Source organism: Rhinolophus ferrumequinum, chromosome 23, assembly GCF_004115265.2.
Source record: "Rhinolophus ferrumequinum isolate MPI-CBG mRhiFer1 chromosome 23, mRhiFer1_v1.p, whole genome shotgun sequence".
NCBI classification, from domain to species: Eukaryota; Metazoa; Chordata; class Mammalia; order Chiroptera; family Rhinolophidae; genus Rhinolophus; species Rhinolophus ferrumequinum.
The window spans coordinates 13,121,289-13,138,662 of record NC_046306.1 but is presented as its reverse complement, the minus strand read 5'-3'; the positions used below and the strand labels follow the sequence as shown (position 1 = coordinate 13,138,662).

Genomic DNA, 17,374 nt, shown 5'->3' with positions numbered 1-17,374 from the left:
GCCCTGCTTCCATACCCCCACCTCCATCCCCAACTGAGAATGTGCCCCCTATGTCCCATGTGTTTCCTTCTGTAAGAACACCTCAAATCTAGCCTCCGTTAGATTATGGTTGGAAACCTCTGACCTTTAAATGTTGTCCAGTCTCTCTTTAGCCCATATTGAGATCAGCGACTACTACCAGACTGCTTAAAATGGGTTAAACACTTTGCAAAGTAACTTTACTCTCTAAATAATCTTACGTACTAGGTACTCTTGTTCAAACAAAGAAAACACAGGCTCAGACAGCAGTCATCTGTCCAAGGTCATAGAGCATAGTATGTACTCAATAAATATTAGCTGACCGGTTTGACACATAGAAAAATGGCAACACTGGATGTAAACCCAGTCTGACTCCCAAGTGTATGTTCTCAGCCATTCTTAAGGGACCACCTCCATCCTTCTAGCACAACTCGTTCCTCTTGCTGTTCCTCACAAATGGAACCACCATCGACCCCGGTGATTACACCAGAAATACTCAGGATTCTACCTCTCCCCCATATCTATCAACTGCCAATTTTTAGAATATGCTCTCTGCTGCCCTCAACATAAGGTCCAAACTCTTTGGTGTGGTCTACAAAGCTCTTTATAACCTAGTTCCTGCTCACTTCTCCCCATCCCAGCTTTACTGAACAAATCTTGTTTTTTGTTTTTTTCATCTCCCTGGCCTTTGACACGCAGTTGGGTCTACCCTTCAGCAATGCCACCCACTTCCCCATTTCTCTCTTAGCTAACTCCTAACAATTCTTGGCTTAGACATCACTTTTCTCAGGAAGCCTACCCAGGCACCTCCCCTACCCTTGGCACCTCTTCTTTGAGTTCTCTGTAATTCCTAAGTCACAGCACTAATGACACCACATTGTACCACTTGTCAGCTCATCTTCACCTTCCTTGAAGCTGCAGGTCTAAGATGGTAGACCTGCTGTCTGTCATGCTTAAAGTTGTACCCCAGAACCTAAAGGGCTGGTAAAGAACAGGCAGGAAATCTCTGTTGAAAGAACAAACTTCTGTTTTCCTTGCATGCTACCTCTCCTGGAGGAGTCCCGACATTGCCTGCCCTTGTCTCTCATCTACCCAAGCATCTTACCCAGAGAAGATATTTAGTACAATTTTTTCATGAGTTCAAGACACTACTACTAGACCTTAAGTTTTAGAAGGACTAGGTGCATTCTGCTAGATGCTTGATAAATCTGACCACCCATATAAGTAAAAAATATAGAATAGCTGCTAATTCATAAAAGCTGTTAAAGAAAGGGCCTTGAAAGCTTAAGTCTCTATTTTAATCAAATACCTTTATAGTGCAAATATAATAAACTCACATGCATTTTACTTTTACATACTCATAATAAGATAATTACATAGACTAAAGGTGCACTGTTTTCCCAAGTGAATCTTCATTTTAACCAAACCTACAAAGCATTTATTGAAATTAAAAGTCTGGCAAAGCCCCAGACTTGAATCAAGCAGCATCAGTGTTGTAGTATAACTAGTATAACAAAAGTAAATGAAAAACTCAAGCTGTAAAAGCAGTAGCCATATCAGCAACTCCTCTTCTCGGGAAAGATCCACACACATACTCCTTCGCCCATGATACAACACCTCTTAAGAGTTTAAGGATTGAACTGAGTGCTTGTATCACACAAGGAAAGACGTTCACAGAGAAAAAGTGTCATAGAAATACATTATTATTTTTTTTCTTTTTGCTCTTTAAAGATACTGCAATACAAATATATTAACGATGGCCTCAAATATCCAACATTTTCTCTTATATTTTAAATCAAAGTTGGTCTTAATAAAGAACTCTCTTCACAGCACAGCTGTAGCTCACTTTACAATGCAAAAATGTCCCCTTTGCGCTATATCCTTACAAACAAACATACATGTAAATGAGAAGTTCAGATCCTGCATCAATCATTCTGCAATCTCACCCTCCGACATAAATGTGGATATAGTCAAATTTGCACAGCATTCGCTTAGTATTTTAGTTGAAGCAAAAGCAAAAAGGCTTTCAGCCAAGGAAACCTTTATGGATTTCAGTGGTGTCCTTGGTCCTCAGAGCTTCAGCTGAAGTCTCGATTGGTGAGGACAACTGGAGCCATGAGGGTCCAGACGTAGAGGAAGAGGCAGACCCAGCTGGAGCTGATCTTGACCCACACAGTGGGCCATTTGCTGCTCACATTCTGGAACTCTGCATCAGGGCTGAGAAAACAGAAGCAAGGCAGGTGAAGGAGCCTGACAGCAACATCAAACAGCCCCCCGACCAAAGCCAAGACATTCTCCAGTGCCACCTGGCTGACACTACTCCCTAGTCAGGTGCTAGAAGGGACTTGAGGAAGCTGCTAGTTTCAGTTTTTGTGAGCAGGGAACGCTCCCTCTCAAATGGCTTTTATCTTCTTGCCAATATAAAGAACCCTGATTAATCCTTGGGCAAAGGTCTTCAGAACATCTGGCTGTTCCAGACACTGGTAAAAGTCTAGATCGCAATGGCCTCCCTGAAACTTTCCGTCCTTACCACATCATCACTTTGATCAGAATACTCTATATGGCCCTCTCTAGACAGAGAAAAACTAGTGAACAAACATGAGTCACATCGCTCTATGTCATGATTTTCTCTCTCAGGTACTCAAGCCCGAAGAGCGCCCCATGATTTGCACTGTAAGAATTCCAAAAGGAGTTTAAGTCCAAAAGGAGAAAAAGTCAAAAGTATTTCAGAAAAGAGTCAGTACTGAACAAAACTTCATCATATGGGTAAGAGAAGGGGATTCTGAAGTCGGGAGGGTTTACAGGCACTCCAGGGGGCTAAGGGGCCTCCCATCTGTTTAGTCTGTGCCTACCTGTACCAGCCAGTCACGGTCATCATGATGTACAAGGAAGCCAAGCAGAGCAGGAAGTGGAAGACAGAATAGTTGTACTGAACGCCCTCCTTCTCGTTGTCCATAACCCGCCGGGGCTGTCCATCTTCTTCATCGCCAGAACCATTGGGAGCTGTATCACGGAGGATCACGCTTTCACTTCCTGACAAGGTCAGCTTATTTACTTGGCTATTGCTGGAAGTGCGGAAGCTGGAAAGTGATCCCAAACACGATAAATCAGAAAGAAACCATGAAGATGAACTGCTGCCATGAAGGTTATTTCTGAACTGCTCCTACTTTGGGGACCAACCGCCTTCAGAAGGGCCCTGCTTAAAGTTCTGAATTGTCGCCTGTCATCACAAGACAGACAGTACTCATCAGTTATTGCTTGATGGTTTAACTGCTTAGGAGTTTCCCCAAACATACTATGCTCTTAATGTCTACTCCCATGACTTCACAGGTACCTACCTCTTCTATGCTTAGAATGTACCGCCCACCTTCTCCCAGCTAACCTAGTCATCCTTCCATTCTCTGGCTATGTGCCATGTCCTCTAGAAACCCTCCCCTGACATCACCCCATCACTAGGCTGGGTTAAATTCCCAGAGCTCCTTATGCTTCCTTCTGCCATAGCACTTGTCATTCCTGTATTTTTTGCTATTCAAAGAACTCCTTAGTCATCTATGCATTTCTAGTACACAGCAGCTGCTCACTAAAAGTTAAGGACTCAATAAAAAGTCATACAAATAAATGACAAAAACCACATGATCATCTCAACAGACATTAAAAAAAAGCATGTAACAAAATCTAATATCTCTTCATGATAAAACACACTCAAACCAGGAATAGAGGAAAAATTTCTCAAAATAATAAAGAGAATCTATGAAAAACCTGGAGTTAAAAATCATACTTAATAGTGAAAGACTAAAAGCTTTCCTGCTAAGATCAGGAATAAGACAAGCACTCCACTCTCATCATTTCTGTTCAACATTGTACTGGAGGCCCAAGCCAGAGCAATTAGACAAGGAAAAGATACAAGACATCCAGATTGGAAAAAAAAGAAGTCAAATGATCTCTGTCTGCAGATGACTTGACATTGTATATGGAAAGTCTTAAGGAATATACACATTATTAAAACCAATAAACAACCTTGCAGGATACAAGATCAATATACAAAAATTTATTGTATTTCTATGCACTAGCAATGAACAACCTAAAAAATAAATTAAGAAAATCTCATTTATAATACCATCAAAAAAAATACTTAGAAACTTAACAAAATAAGTTTAAGACTTGTACACTAATATACTAATAAACCACTGAAAGAAATTAAAGGCCTAAATGAGATAGCCCATGTTCATGGACTGGACGCCTTAATACTGTTGAGAAGGTAACTCTCCAAGTGGATGTATAGAGTCAATGCAATCCCTTTCAAAATTCCAATTATCCTGTGTGTTTTTTTTAACAGACATTAACAAACTGAACCTAAAATTTACGTGGAAATGCAAGGGACTCAGGATAGCCAAAACAATCTTGAAAAGGAATGAATCTGGATGACTGACTTTTCTTGATTTCAAAATTTACAATAAAAGCTACAGTAATCAAAAATGTGGTACTGGCACAGGATAGACATACAGATCAATGAAACAGAATTCTGAGTCCAGAAATAAACCATTACATTTATGGTCAATTGAGTTATTACAAAGATGCCAGGACAAATCAATAGGGAAGGAACAATCTTTTCAACAAATGGTGTTAAGACAACTGGATAGCCACACTCAACAGAATGAAGTTGGACCCCCTTACCTCAAACTATATTCAAAACAACAAAAATACAAATAACTCAATTTAAAAATAGGCAAAAAATTTGGATAGACATTTCTTCAAGGAAGATATACAAATAGCCACTAAACACATGAAAAAATGTTCAACATCATCAGTCATTAGGGAAATGTAAATCAAAACTATAATGAAATGCTGCTTCACATCCTCTCGAATGGCTACAATCAAAAAGACAATTGTGTAATGATTAGGTGATGAAATTGGAACCCTCATACATTACTGGTGGGATTCTAACTTTGGAAAACGCTTTGGCAGTTCCTCGAAAAGGTAAACACGTACCATATAATCCAGCACTTCTACTCTAAGTATAGATCCAAGAGGATTGAAAACGTACACAAATATTCCCAGCAGCAGGATTCACAATAGCCCCACAGCGGAACAACTCAAATGTCCCTCACTTGAATGGATAAACAAAATGTAGTATATCCACACAATGGAGTATTATTTCTTAAAATAGAAAGGAATTAAGTACTGACACATGCTACAACATGGATGAACCTTTAAACAATATGCTCAGTGAAAAAAGCCAATCACAAAAGTCCATATACTGTATGACTCTCTGTATAAGAAACGTATGAATAAGCAAATCCAGAGACAGAAAGAAGACTACAGTCTGCCAGGGGCTGGAGGGGAAGGGGAATAGGGAGTGACTGCTACTGAGTATGGGATTTCTTTTGGGGGAAATAAAATGTTTAAATTGATTGTGGTGATGGTTGCACAATCCTGTGAATATACTAAAAAACTATTGAACATTTTAAAAGGGTGAATTATATATGTGAATTATATCTCAAAAAAAACGTTTGGCCAAAAGCAAAACAAAAACATCATAGACAATATGAAAACAAATGAGCATGGTTGTGTTCCAATAAAACATTTACAAAACTAGGCAGGCAACCAGCCCAAGGGTTGCAGTTTGCCAACCCCTATTTTAAGCAATCATTAAAAAAATAATAGGTAAATCTACACATAATGTTATAGAAAGCTGTCCAGATTATAATGAGAAATTCGTATCTCAGAATAGAATATGTATTTATATAATATGTTCCCATTTAAAAAACTGTATATCAAGTAATATAAATAAAATTATGCATTTAGCTATGTAGAAAATTATGTATAATTATATAATACAGATAGAATGATAGTAAGCAAAGGAAAAAAGCCTGAAATAATATGTACCAATGTTAAGCATGGAAGAGGTAAATTTAGAGGGAGAATACTTTCATTTCCTACTTTATACTTTCCTCATTTATATTACTAGTTTATATAAATATATCCTTGCCCATTGTTATTATATATATTTTTAAAATAATTAAAGTAATATATCCTATTATGTATAAAATATCAATAAAAATGAGTGAGAGGATGAGTGCAAACTGCTAACATAGGTTCTATCTGGGGTTTTGGGATTTACTAGAGTCTTTAACATCAGATGTGTATAATTCTGTAGTTGTGTATTTATAATGATCAAGAAATAAAGACTTTTTTTAAAGATAAGCCAACCAATTTTCAGAGCCATATTCTAGTTGAGCTAGGGTCAGGTGCAGACTTTATCCTCGTACAAAGGAGAGGGTATCTCTTTGTAAGGTTGGGAAGAATTATTTCATGAGAGGATTCAATGAACGTTAAGAAATGTACACGGCTGGGTAACTGAGGCCAGTCAAGGACGTTCAACAAAGAGTTAAACTGTTTTTTTAAATTCTTCACACTGCTTTTTGAAAGCAAAATAGCTGCTTCACTCTAGTATTAACCTTTATGAGACTCTTGTTCTAAGTACTTTTTAACTTACCTAGAATACAAAAGGCATAAAACAAAGACTAGCAGCCCAATAAAATTCTCTGTGTCCATAAAATGCCCACTCTGTGATGGTGGAGCAGCGGTGGGGACCGGAGCAGTTGAATTTGCAGGAGCCAAGGTTGGTGCGGTGATGTGTGTAATGATGCTCCACAGTCCTGGGTTGCAGGAACGATCTGCAAATGGGAAATATTTTATCATCCTCAGTTACAACTCCTTCTTCCAAGAAGGGATTTGAGGGGTGCGGTTACACATCATTCAGTCATAATATAGTAAAACGTGGGAATGCTACAGTTAAAAGAACCTGAAACTCAGCAGTCAATAACATATTTGTGTTACAACCAATGACTTCGTTTTAGGAAAAAAAGAAACAATTTGACAAATTTAATAAATGTCAATCTTGATTTCACTGGTTTTAAAGCAGAATTGGTAAATCTTTTTGGTTCTACAGCTGTGCAAAGGCTTTAAGCACAAAGACTTTATCCTGTTTTGTTGTTACATCGGGACATAACAAAAAGAAGTTGGGTTATCATTTGAGGGTCTGCAATAGCTATTTTCCTTTAAAAGGAATCTACAGAATATCCTACTGAGAAACAATCCTGGAATAACTACAAAATATTTCCTACAGCTATTTCTTCTGGAGCCTATAACACCAAAGTAAAATTCAATTAAAACAATTCTGCAAAGGGCCAAAATAATGTTGCCTTGTCTAGCTGTTAACCAGTTTGACTTAGTCCCAGGAAAAGCCTAGATTATTTTAAAGGACTGTGATCCTTTAGGCTGTCAGCTATAAATAGCTATGAATAGACAGGGAGAATAAAACTTGAAAGATAAACATCTGCAAACAGATAGTGAACATTATACATTTCAGTGAAGGTTTTTGTTTGCTCACTTGTTTGTTTGACATCTGCTCTAGCTCTAGTTTTTGCAGCCACCAAAGGAGTAATTTCCTACTTTCTTTTCATCAAATGAATGTGCTACTGACATTCTCTTACCAGGTTCATTGGTCAGGGCTGACCATGTGAGGTATATGGTGTAGAGGGTGATGACAGAGGATTGCAGGAGGCCAGAACGAGGCTGGTGTTCCTATGGAATCAAAAAGAAAACAATGCCAGAGGAATTCCAAGAGCTGACTTTCTAAAACCCAGTGCACTTTCCAGGGACCTACTGAATTGTTATTAACTGAGAACGTTCTGATTCTGCTTGACAGTTTAAAGATGATAGTAACAAGGCATTTCATAATCCTGGAAATTCCTGTGGATTACACAAAGGCTTAGATTTACTAGTCCCTTAGTGTAATTGAATCTAACTCAGCTTTGCCACCAACTAGCTAGGTGACCCATCAGCTCTCTGGAACTTCACTTTTCTCAACTTTTAAAAGGAGAGGTGATGTCTAGATGTTCTTTTCATATTTCATATATAAAACTCTATAAATTTTTAAGAGTATGGTATTTAAGTGATGAAACTCAGGAACATGAATTCTGTTTTTAAATACGAAAAATCAATTCTTTTTTCTAGTTCAATTCCTCTAAAATATCTTGGCTAATGATTCATGAGAATCACTCTCACGATGTAAACAATTTTATAAGAATTATAAATTCTCAAGTTACCTAGGTTGTTTTTTTTAATGATAGGAAAATTATTCATTTACTTATGATACAGGCAACTCAATGGCACATTTTATAGTTACTAAGTTATAATTATGAAGACTTTATTATAATACGGAAAAACATTTACGTAGGTAAAACTTGGACAATTCATTTAAAAGGTTACCAAGGTTTCAAGTTTATCATTAATTAAAAATCTCACAGGTGGAAGAGGCAGAAAACCGTACCTGAATTTTTGGATGGATTGATATAATAGAAACCACAACGCAAAGGATCAGATTGATACTGATGAAGAACTTGTTTTCTGTGCAGCCATCTGGTTTGGTGTAGTATGCGTACAGCAAACCAACAAAGATGATTGACAGGGTATACAGGGTGCTTGTGACAGACAGTAACACTGAAAAAAGGGACACCAATATGAATGCCCACAATATAATGAAGACCATTTTTTTTTACTCCATATAAAAATAAAGAGGCATTATTTTACTTTTATGGCGGTCAATAATTTACAGTGACATGACAGAAGCCCCAAGGTTGAAGTTTCAGACTGTGTTAAGAGTTGGCTCAATGTTAAACTACAAAATCCACCAAACAACTGAATTCACTTCCTGCATTACCTAATTTGATTTCATGGGTTGAAAAACAGACATTTGATCATTCTAGCCAGAGTAAATTCTAACTACATGTAAATATTGTTCGTTGTAAGTTTTTCTTAGGAACCTAAAAGACTCTTGGGCTCTCAAAATGGCCCAGTTCACAGCAAGCTAAATGCCAGGGCTGGTGTTAGCAGAAAAGAGAACAGACAGGCATCTTCCATGACAGCTTTTCCTCTGTAACTGCTGGCTACATAAACCAGTTTCCTACCACAATGAGACTGCATCGTTATGGGAAAGGGCTCATTTGCTTTTTTCAAATATCTAAAGTAATGTTCCTTTCTATTCCACATGGATAGTCAACAATTAGTTGTGGAACTCTGAGAAATACAAAACATGAAAGAGTACATAGTATACTCAGACCAACTGTTAACAATGTTGAGCTCAGTAAACTTGTGTTTAATTCAAAGTAAACTTATTTGAGAAAATTAGTTTCTACTTATCTCAGTATCAATGGATTTTGCCTGTTTAAAATTAAATGATATATATGACGTTACTATAAAATGATGATATACATTAAGTTACTAGCATAGTTCTAAATGTTTTTCCATCTGAACAAATAAGATTTTTCTTTTAGTTAATCCCAAGTATGGCAAATCTAGAATTCATTATTAAATTGCAGAGTTGAGTGATCTAAAATGAATTATACAAAACAGAACAGGTGAAAAATGACATAAATTTTTGAGTCAGAAAGACGTAAAGGAGGAGTTTTAGGATTCCTGACCCATAATAATAAATGACAGACAGTTTAAAAAATCTTTTTCTGCAATAAACAGTCATTACAAACAATTTAAATGACTAATAATAGGGCAATGCTTAAATAAATTATGGTATACCATGGCATGTAACATCAAGAAATTGTATAGATTAGAATACGATGCAACTGTTGAGTAAGACATACCTATATTCGCTGATATGGAAGTATATTCATCATATAGTAAGTAAAAAGAGCATGTCACAGAACGATATATATTAGGGTGGTGCAAAAGTAGCTGCGGTTTTTGCAATTATTTTTAACCCTTTACGCTGCAATTACTTTTGCACCAACCTAATAGTGTGAACCTATTTACATTTAAATATAAAAACATGTGGATATGCACAAATACATAAAGGTCCAATAACTATGGTTACATCTGAAGAGGAAAGTGGGTTGCAGGTTGGTGGAGAGCTGCATGTTTTATTGTTTATAAAATTTTATCATTTGTGTTTATGGTGAGAAAGGTACTGTTTTTCTTTTTCTTTTCCAACTTTAAAAGAAGCACTCTAAATTTCATAATATGTACTAAAAGCATTTAAAATATTCATAACCTTTGACTCTTCTACTTCCGGGAATTTATTCTTAGGAAATGATCAGAAGTGTACTCAAAGATATGTTATTAGGTACTATTGCTGTACTGTAGGCAAACATTCACAAGCTATTTCTAAGTTTTAAAAAAAGGTCAAACTATAAACTACTTGAATATATAATACATTTAAAGAGTAAGTAAGATACAAAAGTATTACACGTTTTTAATGATGAGTTTTCTATACATAGACGATACATATATCCATATAGGAGAAGACTAGAAGATATAGACTAATATGTTATCAGTGAGTAGTAAATTACTGGTGAGTTGGTTTATGGAGGAATTTGTTTTCTTTTGTGTTTCTGACTTTTCAAGTTCTTGACACAGAGCATCTATTATTTTATAATGGAGGGGTCAGGGCAAGGAATCTGAATTATTATTTTTCAAACTAAAGTACGGCTGGGTCATTGCTCCTAAGTAGAGGGTTCCAAAGTCCCTCCTCATTATTACAGGCTGTAAATCCTATTCCCAACTTAAACATTCTAAGTACCCTTTTCCCACCAGAGAGCTTTTACAAGGGGTGCGGGGTCACACTCTGAATAAAGCAGTGCGAACTGTTCACCTCCTTTGGCCCATGCTGGCAGATGTCGCATACACAGAATGCCTCTGAGCCCTGTCCAGGGGAACAAGGAAATCAAAACTAGAACTATGTCACTAAATACAACTTTTTTCCTATCTAAACACATCTCAAAATAAGTGAATTGGGAAAATCTAACGATTTATATTATCTGTGCTACTCCCTTCTAGGACTGCATATAATTCAGAATTTATTCAATGGGAAATTAGTTTTAAAAAAGTCAGCTCTACTCTGGGAGTTGACACATTTAAATGAATGGAGGTTTTTCTTTGTACACCTGGTTTAATGCAGCATAATGTAGTATGGCCCTCATAGGTGAGTTTAGATACCTACCAGCATACCAGCACCTTGGGTTTCCTTCTTCCATTCGATTTACCCACGATTCATTAAAAGAGTGAGCCAAGTCTACCAACAGCACCAGCTGGATAAGGATGAAGAAAAAGGCCCCACCCGTGCCAATAACAAACCAGGCTATAAACCAAAAGAACAAAGTTATTCTTTACAATAGAAGTAACATTTCAGAAAGTTCCTGTCCAACATCCTAAAAAAGATTTCGAGTAAAAGAGAGGTGACAAAGACATATTCTGTCTCCAGCAGTACAGCAAGATTATTCCAATTCCAAACTCAAAGGCAGTTCTAAGAAGTGTTCTGTTGGGTTTCAGTCCTTTTAAAACTCACTCTAGTTTGTGCCAATGGGAGCCTAGGATCTGACATTCCAAATGGTACGATAAGCCTTTTCTTTTACCTTACCGGGGGTAAAAATCACAGTGAAAATCCACAGATGTCACTTGATGCCATGTAAGGAAGCAGGTTAAGACATCACCCCGCTCTACCTCCTCCATGCTACAGGGGCACATAAGTTACAAGTTCTTATGTTGACAAGCTCTCCAACTAACTTAGCATTGTCAAGTGAGAAGGTAAACAATTACAATACTGGCAAACAATTAACATATGGTTCCAGAACAGCTGAAAAGTGAGCTGAATGCCTCTTGGCTTTAATCAATCAATCAGTATCTTAATATTAGTTCCACCTCATATAATTGGACAACAGCTCATTTAATTGTCAATTTTGCAAAATCAATAATGAAAACACAGCTTTTGTGCAATCATTTGTAGAGTCTATATGTTATAATTAACCCCCTTAATAGTGAACCATACCTGTGGTGAAACGGCCCCCAGGGATGTAGAAAGATCCAACCATGATGCCAACAAGGGCAGCAATTTTGAAAAACCAAAACCTACGTAAGATATAAAAGTGCATTTATGAAAAGCTAACTTTCGCCCGTACACCAATAAAAAGGAATTTCTGAAATGCAAAAATAACCCTTAGTAGCATTTTCAACATGACTGCCTGCATGTAGATCATCGTTTGACATGAAGCTACTTCGTTCAATTATCTCATACAACTTAAGATCAAACAGCACAGAGAACATTCACATTCATAGTAAGAGAAACACGTATCTTTAGAGTTTCCCTACTTTTAGCACTTAAAAGGCAGGCATTTTTCTAGACTTCTAGAGCATTCTAAATTAATAATATTAGTTAAATATACAGCAATTAACAGTTAGGCCTGGGGAAAAGTGATCCCCTAATCCTTTTACAACAGGACATCAGTGCCTTGCCGGCAATTACACAGTTCATCACTGGCAAAGCCAAGACCAAACCTGGCTTTCAGGCCACAATCTTTAAAGACTGCCTTGTATAGCAGAGTAGAAAGAATGAGGCTTTGGAGCTGGACAGATCTAAGCTTCAATCCCAGCTCCAAACCTCAGTGGCTGAGATATCTCAAGCAATTTATTTAACCTCTAGGAAATTCAGTTATTGCATCTGTAAAAAGGGTATTATAATACACATAAAGTTCACAAAACTCCCTTCAGTCTTCAAGTAAGAATTAGGGGAACTAGGGGCCAGGAATGGGAAGCAACAGAATATGTAAATCAGTGGCCCAAATATATTCACTGTTTGTCTTCCTGTATACTATTTAAACATGTCATGTACGTGCTTATATTTTAACAATAGAAAAAAAGTGTGTGTGTGTGTGTGTAGTACCTAGCACAGTGCTTGAACTGTTTCATAGGTGTCTGATAAAAATCTAGGAACTTGAAGCAAAAGGTATTAAAAAAGTAAGAGTCTCCTCATCCTGTCTATCTCCTCCATGCTGTAAAGTTCCAACTGAAAACGATATTGAAACAACTTCCCTTGTATAATAGGTCAGAAATACACGTGGGCCACTGATTTATAATACATGCTCTACTGCTTCCATCAGAATGGCAACATTAACTGCTGAATGTGAGGATCCACACCATAATATAACAACTTAATAATAAATAAATCTTGAGAGCATTTGAGATCTTGCTTCCTGGCATGTTGTCAGTTTGGCTCAAATAAACTCATTAAAAAATCTCATAAATAAACAAGCAGGTAGATAAATGAATAAATATATCTTACGTACCCATTGTGTATTGCTGCCCTGGGATCTTTACTTGTTTTTACTTTTATCATGAGCAGAGAGAGGACAAAGAAAAAGATGGTGAAGGCAAAGCTGATCCGATACACAGCTTTATAACCGACTTGCACGTTACAATCTCTGTCTGCTTTTATATCAGGCATCTTGATTTTAAATCCCCCTTCACAGAATCCAGGAATCTGGAAAAAATAGTTTCGATGTTATGGAACACCCACATTTAAAGAGATTCTATCCCACTATAGGAAAGCCTAGATTTACAAAACTGATTTCTTCAACAACTGCAAGACTGTCCTGTGGGTTTTTTCTCTGTCTTCTAATTCATTTATAATCTTGAAACCGAACAATATAAACACCTTGCATTTTGAAAAATAAAAGTGAAGTGCTCTCTTCTTTGCTTCTTTCTACTGATGAGGTTAACTCCTATTTTCCCATGAATTTTCATGCTACAATTCACTCCTTCCAAAGGTGAAAGCCTAGTACAGTTTAAATGTTTAAATCTTCAACAACATGGAAAGAAAACATCTGAGAGCCACTCTTTTAGTATCTGTTTTCTCTCAGCTGTTAAACTAAAACATAAAGATGTTCATTCTGAAAAAGGAGCAATACCTTCACATTCTGTGTCTTGACTATACCCCAAATTACAATGAACTTGATTGCGTTTCACAATAGTGAAGCAATACAAACATTAATTTCAACTACAATTTTGCAAAATAGAAAAAGAATCAGTATATTAAGGATACTGTTACTTCTACTTAACCTTCTTCAGCTCTGTTTCCATCCAGTCTGTCCGCATGATGGAGGACATGATAGTGCCCAGGAAGAGAATGCAAGCGTAGATGAAGCGAGTCACAGTGGAATTCTTACTGTTGGGACAGCAACTGCACAGTAAACACGAGGCACCGCTGCACAGACATGGAACCTGGAATAAGCACACCACAGCCATGTGAGGTCTCCTTCAGTGGACTCCTTCGCGACACAGGTAGGGCGGAATAGAACACGAAGCAAACCAGGATGTGCCCGCTTTAACTGAGAGAATTAGGGCTGGGTGGAAGTGGTTAAAAAGCACGGCTTCTGGAGTCAATATTGTTTCTGCCACTTTACCTCAGCAAACTTATTTCTCCATCTGTAAAACAGACTCAAAAACAAATCTTCTCCCTCAGACATTACGGTATTAAATGAGCATTCAACACAGTACCTAAAACATACAAAGAGCCCAATACATGTTACTTATATTCGGGCAGAGAGCATATTATATTTAAAAACAATATATATTAATATTGAGAAAAACACAAACCTAACTCTACTTGCTATTTAGTGAGAATCCTAGTGACCAAATCTGATATTATAGCATAAAGCAACATTACATGGAAATCCTTATAAATGACAGCAAGAGCCATTTAGCTCCATTCAAAAGGAACCTGGAGATTCCTCAAACAGTTAAACATAGAATTACCATATGATCCAGCAATTTCACTCATAAACATACACCCAAAAGAACTGAAGCAGGTAGTCAAACAAAATCTCGTCCATGAATGTTCAAAGCAGCACTATTCACAATTGCCAGGAAGCAGAAACAACCCAAATGTGTACCAATTAATGAATGGATAAGTAAAATGTGGTATAGCAACACAAAGGAATATTATTTGGCCATAAAAATGAATCAAGTACCTACTGTGTAAAGGTACTTGATCTGTGGAACAAACCTGTCCTACTATGTTATGTCACCTCCCTATCTCAGTAAATGATAACTCTATTCTTTCTGTTGCTCAGTCCAAAAACCTCGGCGCCTTCTCCTTTTCCAAAACCCTCATCCAATCTGTTAGCACATCAGCTCTATCCTCAGAATATATCCAGAATCTGACCACGTTCACAGCATTCTTACCTTTCACCTCGGTCCAAGCCACTACTATCATCTCTCATTTGGATTAAATGCAATAGCTCCTGTCTCACTGCTGTAGCGACCCATTCAGAACCCAGAGTTGGTATAAAGATGATTTTAAGATGAGAACATTTGAGATTGAGAACAAATGCAAGAAAAAAGCCCTCTTGGAGCTTTCCTCATCTGACTAAAAGCAGCAACTTCAGGGATACAAGGCTGCCATAAATTCTCTCTCCGAGGGAGTTTTATGGCCATGAAGAAGACAAAAAGATGTCTGCATCTGCACAAACAAGTGTTATCACAAGCTTTCTTATCTCCTGTTTGTTCTCCTAAAAACCCATTTGTCTTTCCTAAAGAAACTCGTATGTTCTTCCCATAGAAGTGCTTTCCTTCCCCTTCCTTTTCCCTTTAAGTTAGACAGATAGTAAGCCCTATACTCTAAACATCCCTTTGAGCTGTTCACCACTGAGCACTCCTTTGCATATATGTTACACGCATACATAAATTCTTTTTTCTTACTATCCTGTCTTTTGTCAGTTTAATTCACAGGCCCCTCGTTACTAACCCCACAGAGGGTAGAAGAAAAGTCTTTCCTCCCCTACACTGCTTTACCCTTTATTTTCTACTGTCTATTCTCTACACAACCACCTTGTTAAAACACAGGTTACATCATATCATTCCTCTTTTCTGAAATGGATCCCCGTGTCATTTAAGAGCAAAAGCCAAAGTCCTTAAATTGGTTAGCAAGACTATACAATAGCATTTACATGATTTGGCCCCCTGCCACTTTCTGACTTCATTTCCTATTATTCTTCCCCTCACTCATTCCATTCTCTGGTACACTGAACTCCTTGCGGTTCCTATTGAACAAAAGGGATTGATAAAATAGTAAAGTGTTTTATAGATAGAAATGCTTTGATGGCATCAATTCAAATCTTAGCTTTACATCAAAGACAAAAATGTGTTTCAGGTTATTAGGACAGAAAGGACATATTTGTTTCAAATTACTAATTCACTCCTTAATTAATGACCTTTGTAACTGTATTTTTTCTAGATCTATTTTGTAATTGGTGGGTTTGATCCACGAGTAGATTGTTAAACTCAACTGACCAGGACTTTTTTAATGTGATAGAAAACAAAAAAAGGTAAGAATTACTTCATGAAACTTGTGTCTAAAAAATGTATTAACTCAACTATGTAAAATTTATTTCTGTAGGTCAAGATCAAACAAACTGGAAAGCCGTTGCTCTCAAGGAACCCGCCCTGTTGATTTGAGATCAACAACCTTAAAGGATGGAAAATACACTCCGTCCCTAAAAAATGGTCGTGGAATGAGCTGAGATTGAGGCCTTGGTCAATTAAACTAGGTCGGGAATTAGGAAACAAGGAAATGAGTTCGAGGAATCGTGCTCCTCTGAAGCCAGTATGTGTATGAGGGAACTCAGCATATTCTACTCCATAGTTCCCAAAATTTCCTCTTTAAAATATGGCTTTTACAATCTACAAAGTGATTCAACCCATTTATTCACTTTATCCGCACAACAGCTCTCCGAAGCGAGGAATGCTGAGGTGCTTATCCTCGTCTTAGGGGAAGCCAGAGACAAATGACTTGTCCAAGGTCCCGGAAGTTCAGACCATGGTTTCCAATTCTGAGTAATAATCCACAGGCCTTCTTCCCCTTACACCAGCACTGCAGACGGGCCTCGGTTAAAATCCCAGGTCTGCCCCATACTCTGTAGCTTTGGCAAATCCCGTGCTATGAGATAAAAATGTTATTCAAGCGACCCAAATTAAATGGCGCCACCTTAAGAGGGTGCTTCGAAATGAACCAGAGAACCCCCGCCCCGGGAACTCTCATTCCAAGGTCCGATTTCAGCTTCAGAGGAACCCACAGGCCGGAAGGCTCGCTGGGGCGGGGCAACCGAAAATGTAAACAATGGCGACCTGGCCGCCTACGTTCCATAACAAACCCAGAAAACGAGCCGCCTGATCCCGATTTCGGGGCATCGCGGATTTGGGCTTGGGACCCTCGATACCGTGTGCAGCCCAGGGCCGGTCCCCCCACCCCCACCCCAGGCCTCTGCGGCCGAGGCCAGTTGGGCTCTGGTCTTGGGGCTCACTATCTCCCTCAAAACACAGATCGGACGGAGACTTCAAACCCGGAACTCACCCAGCTGGCAAGGGAGAAGATGCCCAGCACAGCTCCCATGGTGACGCTAGCGACGGAAGCGGCCGACCCAGAGGCTTCTAGCGCGGTGGTAGCGGCCAGTCCAGGTGTCTCCGCAGAAACGCGACAGTTTCTCAGGCCGGAAACGCGCGGCTAGCG

The 17,374-nt window shown here is 38.1% G+C and overlaps 2 protein-coding genes across 4 annotated transcripts in view; one reads left to right on the top strand and one right to left on the bottom strand.

The window, feature by feature from the left end:
* The window catches only part of TTPAL (alpha tocopherol transfer protein like), a 21,334-nt gene extending 18,471 nt beyond the window's left edge, over positions 1–2,863 (top strand). The window contains exon 6 of the mRNA XM_033095044.1: positions 2,656–2,863. Within this exon, the coding sequence (XP_032950935.1) occupies positions 2,656–2,765 (110 nt within the window). The 3' untranslated portion in view covers positions 2,766–2,863. The remainder of the gene's footprint in view (positions 1–2,655) is intronic.
* The window catches only part of SERINC3 (serine incorporator 3), a 20,436-nt gene extending 3,062 nt beyond the window's left edge, over positions 1–17,374 (bottom strand). For 2 of the 3 annotated variants that reach the window (XM_033095040.1, XM_033095039.1), the window contains exons 1-10: positions 17,219–17,374; positions 13,927–14,088; positions 13,155–13,348; positions 11,861–11,940; positions 11,036–11,173; positions 8,354–8,523; positions 7,515–7,605; positions 6,515–6,695; positions 2,871–3,098; positions 2,059–2,235 (exon numbers count right to left, since the gene is read on the bottom strand). In XM_033095040.1, the coding sequence (XP_032950931.1) occupies positions 2,097–2,235; positions 2,871–3,098; positions 6,515–6,695; positions 7,515–7,605; positions 8,354–8,523; positions 11,036–11,173; positions 11,861–11,940; positions 13,155–13,348; positions 13,927–14,088; positions 17,219–17,257 (1,422 nt within the window). In that variant the 5' untranslated portion in view covers positions 17,258–17,374 and the 3' untranslated portion in view covers positions 2,059–2,096. Of the gene's footprint in view, positions 1–1,309; positions 2,236–2,870; positions 3,099–6,514; positions 6,696–7,514; positions 7,606–8,353; positions 8,524–11,035; positions 11,174–11,860; positions 11,941–13,154; positions 13,349–13,926; positions 14,089–17,218 lie in introns of those variants that run through there. The other variant, XM_033095038.1, reaches the window with a different exon arrangement.